The sequence below is a fragment of the Limulus polyphemus genome, unplaced genomic scaffold (assembly GCF_000517525.1).
Source record: "Limulus polyphemus unplaced genomic scaffold, Limulus_polyphemus-2.1.2 Scaffold1205, whole genome shotgun sequence".
Lineage (NCBI taxonomy): Eukaryota > Metazoa > Arthropoda > Merostomata > Xiphosura > Limulidae > Limulus > Limulus polyphemus.
In genome coordinates this window covers 202657-212402 of record NW_013666815.1, presented here as the reverse complement: position 1 = coordinate 212402, position 9746 = coordinate 202657, and the positions used below count along the sequence as shown (strand labels likewise).

General features: G+C 32.4%; 1 protein-coding gene across 1 annotated transcript in view; it reads left to right on the top strand.

The window, feature by feature from the left end:
* The first annotated feature begins 2431 nt into the window (after positions 1-2431).
* LOC106462605 (protein RMD5 homolog A-like) overlaps positions 2432-9746 on the top strand; it is a 21761-nt gene continuing 14446 nt past the window's right edge. Inside the window, exons 1-3 of the mRNA XM_013922548.2 lie at positions 2432-2584; positions 5882-6027; positions 7358-7495. Coding sequence (XP_013778002.1) covers positions 2449-2584; positions 5882-6027; positions 7358-7495 — 420 coding nt within the window. The 5' untranslated portion in view covers positions 2432-2448. The remainder of the gene's footprint in view (positions 2585-5881; positions 6028-7357; positions 7496-9746) is intronic.

The following is a 9746-nucleotide window of genomic DNA, read 5'->3' as shown; positions in this document are numbered from 1 at the left end:
CTTCAACAATACGTCTCTCTCTGACTGCAGTTCAATTACTCATTACCTATACACACACTACATTACCGTCACGTTGTCACCCTTTTTTATATACCAGACTACCCTATATCTAGTAAATGCTAGAGCATTCGCCAAAGTACAGGATAGTTCTAGAAAGTAGAGGGCGTGAGAACAGTCACGTGATCTCGATGGTATGATCTAAGAGATAGACTAGTAAACTATAGGCTCATTTCTAACATCTGGATAGTCATAGTGTTGCGTCAGCGAGGTCACGTGACTAGTGTCACGCGACTTCTCTCGAACCTTCGTGAATTGTCGGGAGATTACTAGATATAGGGTAGCCTGGTATATATATATATAAATGGTCACAACGTGACGGCATCATTGTGTGTGTAGGTAGTGAGTAATTGATTTGCAGTCAGAGAGTATTGTTGAAGTTCGTTATAGCGTTTGTTTTAGCGCGAATGCTGAAATCAAGTGTATCGTAAAGTTATATTCAGAAAGAATAAACCAGTTTTATTAAGTAAGGACTTGTGTCGCTAAAGTTTCGTCGGAACGAAGTTACGGAAAGTTAATTAACAAACGGAGACGTAACAATAGGTTAAGTAAAACTCGTGGTATATGTCCATGAAAGAAATCACTAAAGAGACAGTGAATAAAATGATATTGTATATCATGTGCTTGCTACACCTTGTTTATTTGTTTTTAATAACAAAGCTACACAATAGGCTATCTTTGCTCTACCCACTTCTGGGTACAGAAAACGCGGTTTTTGCATTATAATACCTCAAACTTACCGCTAAGTAATAAAGTTTTGATTAGTGTGTAAAAGTAGACAGCAGTTTTTTTTTGTTTTTTTTTCCTATTAGTAGATCATGTGATATTTCGAGGTCACAACTTCCATTGTTTTCTACTGGAAATTACTAGTCACATGTTAGCGCTAGTTGCTCTGGAAACATATGATGTTATAGTTCTAAGTATATAACGTGATGTTTTCCCAGATTCAAACAGCTTAGAAATACGAAAAGATTGAGAGATATTTTGAAAGGACTACAGCTTACTCTACACTTAAGAGTCATGAACTAACCCTCTCCAGTAAAGGTAATTGTCTTATCATTCTTAGACAACGCACACACATTGTTGTTTTGTCTTTGAAATAAAAAAAAATGTTTTCATTGTTTGATTGTGTTTGTGTTCAGTCTCTTTCCTTGAAGAAATTCAGGATTAATTATATTAAGCTTATTATATTTTTAACACTACATATTCCTAATCTAGTTCCTAATGGATTTTCAAGAAGTAGAACAGTGTGTAATAATAGTAGTTCAACCATATTATATTTGTCATATCCATTGCCTACGATGTGTTTCGATCAATTCCAGATACCTCCAGAACGGCTAGGATACAATAAACACATTAAAGGTCGGAAGACTGTTTATATAGGCCATTTGTTACATCAAGAATTGTTATGGTGTGAACGCCTTTTCAAAGCTCACAAAGAATGATATAATTAATTATATTTATCATAAGACATTATATTAGGCCTATTATATTTTAACACTACATTACTAATCTAGTCTCAAACGGATTTTCAAGAATTAGAAGAGTGTATGATAACAGTATTTCAACCACACTATATTCGTCATATTCGCTGCCAGAGTTTTTCAGGCTGCCTGGGTCAGCAGTAAGTTTGCAGACTTTCAACGCCAAAATTCGGGGTTTGATTTCCCATGGTGGACACAGCGTAGATAGACCAATACGCGGCTTTATGGCAAACACAACAAACAATCATGTTAGTAGACTTGCGCCTATAGCTTTACGAATAGAAAAAGAAAGGCTATCGAATCTCTAACTCTGTATATCAACAAAACACCGTCTTCAATTTCAATTATTCGGTGCCTCAGGCTGCTTAGTGGTAAATCTGAAGGCTTATAACGCTAAAAATATGGTTTGATACCCGCGGTTTGCAGGGCACAGATATCTCTTTATATAACTTTCTACTGATTTGTTTGTGATTAAGCACAGAGCTACACAATGGGCTATCTGTGATTTGCCCACAACGGGTATCGAAACCCGGTTTCTAGCGTTGTAAGTCCCCAGACATACCGCTGTGCTACTGGGGGGCACTTTCTACTGAACAACAAACAATCCTTCGACATAAACATAACTTTTCCTGTTATATGAAACAACAACAAACATTGTCATTGATGATATACTTTAGTTTCTTATAGATAAGCTTATTAATCAAATTCTTCAGTGTTAATGACAATAGATTTCAACTAATAGATATAATTTTTACACCACATATGTTTATTAAAAATGTTAGGCCTATTCGTTTTCAATGGTCATTGTCAAACATCAAATATTAGTTTACAGTTTGTCCTTTTTGCCTTGCCATAATATAAACTATTTAACCAGTGATGTAAATACCGAATTCAGAAGCCTGTCAAGATGGATTCGTGTTTTGCTGTAGAAAAAGAAGTAGATAGAGTTATAACAAAGTATCATGCATTTAACGAACATGCTAAAATGACATTAGCTGACTTGGTGAATTATGTCCAAGGTTTACAAACTGAATTAAGCCAAGGCAAGGTTTTAGCTTTTCATTAACATATAAATTAGCATAGAATGATTCACAAATGGGCCTAACTTCTTTATTCAACTTTTATAAAGAAGTTAGGCCTATTTGGGCATCATTCTTTTTTCTTTTTTTTTGTCTAATTTTTAGCTTATCTAAATTTAAGACTAAGAGTTGGGTAAGCTCAAGTCTAGGACTAGTACTACTTACCACTAGGTCTTACTGTCGAATCTTTTATTTTTAAAGGATCATACTATAACTAGTACTAGTACTCGGTAGTAATACTAATAGTATACTATAGTATAAGTTATACATAATATGATAACAGACCTAAGGTATACTATACAGTATAGGTGACAGTAACACTACTGTGTTTTTTAACTTTTTATAATTTAAATATAACAATGAAATTCACATTGTTTATCTACATAGTTAATGCTATGTGTGATACTCATATAGCCACACCAGTAAGCTTGCTTTGCAGCCAATTAAAAGAGCCACAGCTGATTTAAGCAAAACAAGTCTTTATTTAACAGTTGCCATTCCATGCAGGTTAACAGCCATAATCTTTTTAATAATGTTGTTGATTAATTAACATATAACCTAGTAAAAATAATAATAAATAAACAGAAAAACAGTTTGATTAGAAAATAAATAGGGACCTTCATCTATTACAAAAAGTTAGTGTGTTCTTATTAGTCACATATTTTGTTAATTAATTAAATATATTCACTGGGGAGGGAGGGAAGGAAGGGTAGGTTTACACTGGTGCTTTTTTTTTCTACATTAAAATTATTATTATTAGCATATATTTTATATTTCATACTTTTTCTACCATAACACATCTCTTAAGTCTTGTTTACTTGGTATTCAACACATTAGCAGCTGCTAAAGATACCTCACTCCCTCATGCTTCACCATAATGGTCTGTTATAATGCAGTTTTACTACAAATAAACATTGTGAATAATGCTGTATTAATGGATACAAACACAAAAATTTGATTTAAATTTTTATTCTTTATTCAAAGAATTCAACATAACACAAAATGATTATAACAAAAAAACAAGAATAAACTAAACACAATCAAATTGGTGCAACTAGCACCAAGCTCATGACTCTCACCCGAAGTAACTACTAAGTCACGCATGACTTTGAGAAGCAGTGTCGAAAAATTCATTTAGCAATTTTTCGTAAAAAAATACTTTATTTTCTAGTCAGTTTAGGACATGATCACGATGTGAATATGTAAAATCTGGGATTCTCACGTAAATTTAAATTAGTATTTGTTTGTTTTTTTGGAGGATTGCAATCAATTACTTATCCAGAGTCAAATTAAAGAGCACAATTAAAAGTCTCAAACTGAAGGTCTGGTACTGGGTTTTAAGGAACTTACTTTTTATATCCAGTGTAATAAGTACGATATGTTACAGATCAGTGACATCCTAGTTGGATGTAATCATAAGTGACACATTTTTATCATAGTATAAGATTAATGTAATTAAGTAAACTACGTTAAAAGATTAAAATCGTTTGTGAAGTATTTTATGATGCGAGTTCTTGGATACATCTGTGTGTCATTTTGACTCAAGTTAATATGGTCTGAATGAACTTAGTGTGAAACTTTGTTTTTAAGCCTCTTGTTTCCAAGTTATCAATATAATTTATATATGTCTTTCTGGATTGTTTTTAGTCATATGACTTTTCTCTGGTGTGTGTAATGATTAATTATAAAGTGCTAGGTCAAAGTGTACCAATGTTAGTAAACAAAACGTGACATAATATAGTCACAGTAAAGATTTTAAATTTGGTTGTGTTGGTAGCCACATTTTAATCCTTTGAGTTTCATATAAGAACAGTGTCTTATGAATACAAAAGCTGACAAGTATAGTAATACAGGGTTGAATGCATTCTGTTAAATTTATTTTGAATATGTAAATCAGCGAATCATGCAAGAATCATAGCCAGTATAAAGTTGTGACAAAACAGCATGTATCAGAACTACATCTTGACATTTTTTGGCATTTTGTAGATACTGTGAGTACCAAAAATTGATTGCTTTTTTAAAGGGTATGTAGCAGCTCTTACCGATGCATAATATTTATGGACTCAGATCATAAAGATGTGTTCAGGTTGGGGATTTAGAAATTCCAAAATAGGAAATCTCTTTTGTTTAATGGCTTTGGAAAACAATTGAATATGGATCAATGTGGGACACCAGAACCATCTATATATAAAGATTTCAACAAGTCATATTCTAGTTATGGTAAGCAAAGTACAATGTCTGGTAACAGGTGAGAAACCATGAACAGAAAAGTCAGTGGTAACTGCACAACATAATAAGGAAGGATCTCCATCTGGAAAATAAGGCCAACAGAAGTATGGGTTCACAAAGATAAGGCTTCCAGTCATACCCCCTGTTTAACTGTTGCATACCTGAAGCAATCTCTGCAATCGAACTGTTGAAATGGGCACTGGGAAACTGTAGATGGATTATGGGAAGCCTATAGGGAGGATTGGTGTGCTTTGGAAATGATTGTCTTACACCAGAGTCTTTTGCAATGGAGACTTCACTACAGGGCTATAGTCACAATGCATGGTTGTTAGATAGAGCATGAACAAATGTGGACTGTAACAATGTGGAGATGCTCCAACAATGTATTGATGTAACGTTCTCAACCCTCCTTATTATATCTTTATTTTTGAAGTACATATATTCACATACAGTTAGCAGGTTCTAATGTACTGGTAGAAGCATGATATAAGTTACATGAAAACAAACTGGTTTAGTTCATGGGTCACCAAAAATATTTTTCCAAAAAGCTTTTGCTACTTATGTTATATGGGAGCTTGTGATGTATTAGGGTGAGTTGAATCTCAGAAATATACCTTGGTCAGATTTGTTCAGAAAGATTGTTGGTGTATAATGTATAACTAGGTACTAATATATTTAGTTTCATTGATATTATTGTTTATAATATTGAAAATAATTTTTTATGTTATTATTATTATTTTAACACTTATGAAGATTAGTTTTCATTTATAAATTTCGGACTAATCTCAATTTCTTAAAGCTGACTGGATCTCGTGTGATATTTTTTGAGTTTACCGATTAAATACTGTTAGTGGCAAGGGAAGCAAACTGACAAGTTATATATATATATATATATATATATATATAGTTGGTTATATATAATTAGATTCATTCCTTAATTCCTAAATACTTTTTTTTAGTTATAACCAGTACAGTTTATATACTTCTTTTAGTAATTTCCAATAAATTTTAATGTGTTGTAACTAACTACAGCACCATTCGACCAAGAAGTTACACCATCCCAAGCACTGTTGTTAGCACAGTGTGCTAAACGAGTAAAAGATGTCACAACATCCATGACCACGGAACACAGGGACCTACATGGAACTGTTTCGAAAGTAGGAAAAGCTATTGACAAGGTAAATCATATCTTTTGAAATGTAAATATTCTTTACATAGCTATTTTGTTGCTATTAATTTTCCAGAGATTTTTAAAATTCTAACTTAAGTCTAAAGATAAGAAATGCTAAACAGGTGCATGGCATAAGACCAGCAAATTCACCCAGTATCCAGAACTTAAATTGAACAGTAATAAACATAAATACTATTTCTTTCTTCTGTCAGGAGTTCCAAATGCTGGTAATAGCAACATAGAACTGTTTCAAGTCTTTTAAAGGCAAGTTATCAAAAAATCAGGTTTCTGATTAGCTGTTTTTTCAGTTACTTTTTAACGACTACACATGATATTGTGTTATTTTTTTATTATCGTGTCACGAGCAATGAATCACTTAAGGTATTGTTGCTAATGTAATTGAAAAGTCTGTATAAAATAATGCATCATATTTCATGAGCTGTCACTAAGTAACATTTTTATGGACATATTTTTTACTGTTGTTTACATGTTCTCAAGAGGGTGTTGACCAAATCATGGTAGTGTTTAGTAGGGTAAGGTATTTCAACATGTAATAAAGGTTTTGATTATTTTTAGAAGAAAAATAAGCTTGTCCAATTTTTTTATGAGGTATATGTTCTGAAATTATCTTAACTGTATAAAAATAGAGTGAGAAAAATGATATATATGGTCATGAGTACAGCGATTGACATCAATATTCTTTTTAACAAAATGTAATGCTTCAATTATTTGTTGTAATTCTGAGTAAATTACAAGTTACTGCTTATTTCTATGCTTAGTTATTAAGTTAGAACCAACATTTGTTTTACAAGTACAGTTTATGGCTCTTTGCCAGATAAGTGTGGCCCTTGACTTCTTGAAAACTTGTAATCATGTGCACTTTACTAAATATATGTAAGCAAGCCTTGAGTCACAGCTGCAAATAGAAACCTGTTTATTTTTTTTTATGAGTTGTAGTGAGTCATATTCAGTTGATTGAAATGCCGGTTGGATTAACCATTTCATAATTAAATGTAACTAAACCCATTCAACTAGTAAAAAAAAACAACAACTTATTCACAAATTTTATAATACTTAGTAAATATTTTTGTTGAAATTTAAACACTGTTTATTAAGTCAGGATCTGCTAACTTGTATATTATTTTTAGTGGCTGTGAAGTAAATATTATTATAACAGGTGTACAAAAACAATATGCAAGTATTGTAGAGGGGGTGTGTATGTGGAAGGATTGGCAAAAATGTGACTTTTTGCTGTGACATTTTATATGTTCTATATCACCTGCCATTAAGTGGGGCTAAGTTTTTCTCTAATTGGTTCGTTTTTGGTTTGTCTCTAGAATTTAATTCCAGATTTTGGTAGCACCAGTAGTGAAAAAGTTTTTGGAGAAGAAGAAAGTCAACGATTATTAAACCAGGTGGTGTGTGAGCATTTTCTACGACAAGGGATGCTAGACATAGCTGAAGAACTCATAAAAGTGAGCAAGTCTTACTGTTCATATAAATCTTGATAGCTTAGAAAGTCTTATGTAATAAAAACAAACTAGAACAAACAAGATATATTTTATAAAGGTCACTGAACCTCGTCTGTAACTCAGTGAGCATGAATTTATACATTTAATAACTGAATGTACTTAGTGTATCTTTCTGAAATTTGGCAAAATTACGGTAAACGTACAAGTCTGTTGTACGTGAAAAAAAAAAATCCTTTGGTGGAGTATTTTTACTAAAGATTTGTCTGTGGACTTACTGAGTCACTATAACTCAGACTTTGACTAGTCCGAGTGTAAGGTAATTTTCGTATTAAGAAAAACCATACTTTTTCATTTTAAAGTTTTCATATTTAATTTGCATAAATCCTAGAACTTCATTATATTTATGTTTTATCTCTTATATTCTTTACCCTGATACTAACTATAGCAAAATCAATAGTGTGGGCTAAGATGAACAGTTGAAAAATATGAAATAAATCTAAGTTACCCCATTTTGTCTTTCTAGAATGACTGAATACTGTAACAGACATTACACACATTTATTCTTACAGTGAAAGCTAATAAACTTTTCAGATCTGAGTTCCTTTAGATTTGTTGCTTAACAGCTGGACTTGGACAGTCTCAAAGTATGCCAAAAGCCATTTATCACAGCCTTACAGTGATGTAAACAAACACATTCCAATCATACCTTGAGTAGCACGAGAAATTTTACTTACTTTTTTGTTCAGTTAAGTGTTAGTTAATTTATAAGATTCAATTAAAAAAAAATATACATAAAAAAAAATTTTTTTCTGGAAAAAGCAACCATAGACATATTTTTTTTGTAATGGAAGTTAATTGTCCGAAATATTAGTAATCTTTATTTCAAGTATACAGTTTACAACATAAAACATTCACACACACTAAAAATAGAATGCCCTAAAATTGGTATAATATAACCGGCTTTCTATCTAAGCTATAAATAGGTTAAAAAGTTCATTCTTTCCCTGGTGGGACAGTGGTAAGTCTGTAGACTTACAACGCTAAAATAATGGGTTTGATTCACTTCAGTGGACACAACACATAGCCTGATGTGGCTTTGCTATAAAAAAAAAGTTCAGTTATCTGGTCTAGCCGAACACTACAAAGGAACAATGTAACTGGTGCCGAATGTTTCCTAACCTGGCAACTAAACTAACTAGCCTCCTAACATGTTTAATAAAAAAAAGTTTGGTTCTGCTGTTGGTTGGTTATGAATAATCCATTAACAAATGCCAGAGAGAGAGAGAGAGAATTATTGACATTTCTTGAAAGACATAATGAGGTAAGAGGAGCGTGGTACGTGGGCTTGATTTTCTTGTTTATATCTCGGTAATCCAAGAAGTTTGAGGCTATACGTTTAGAGTATAGCTTAACAATATCATAATGTAATTGATGGCAGAAGATCATATAAAGGTAGAAATAAAATTTTGAATGAGCAGTTTGGAGCAAAGAAGCATTACATGATACTAAGAAGTAAAGATTTAGAATTAATTTAATTATTTCCTTTCGAAATTAAGAACTTAAAGCTTATATAAAAACAAAATTTGAACTATATGTTCGATACCAAATTTATTGACATATATTGATAATAAAATTGTTTAATTAAATTGTGAATGTAATGATAGAAACACAGGTGACATAACGTACTTTGAACCATCTGTAGGGTTAAAGTTTTAATAAAACCGAACAGTGACCTGTTGGTTAGGGAGCTCGACTAGCAATCTGAGGGTCGCGGGTTCGAATCCCTGTCCCAACAAACATGCTCACCCTTTCAGCTGTGGGGCATTATCATGTGCAGTCAATCCCACTATTCATTGGTAAAAGAGTAGCCCAAGAGTTGGCGGTAGATAGTGATGACTAGCTGCCTTCCCTCTAGTCTTTCACTGCTAAATTAGGGACGGCTAGCATGGACAGCCCTTGTGTAGCTTTGTGTGAAATTAAATAACAAAGCAAACAAACCAAATAGTGTAGCTAGATTTACAGGTTTTTCATCAGTTTGTGGGAAACATGCTATATTGCTCAAAGAACAGACAATTTTACTTTGTTTTATAGCCTTCTAAATTCAAGCAAGTTCAGGATTTGTTTTATAGCCTTCTAAATTCAAGCAAGTTCAGGTTTTGTTTTATAGCCTTCTAAATTCAAGCAAGTTCAGGTTTTGTTTTATAGCCTTCTAAATTTAAGCAAGTTCAGGTTTTGTTTTATAGCCTTCTAAATT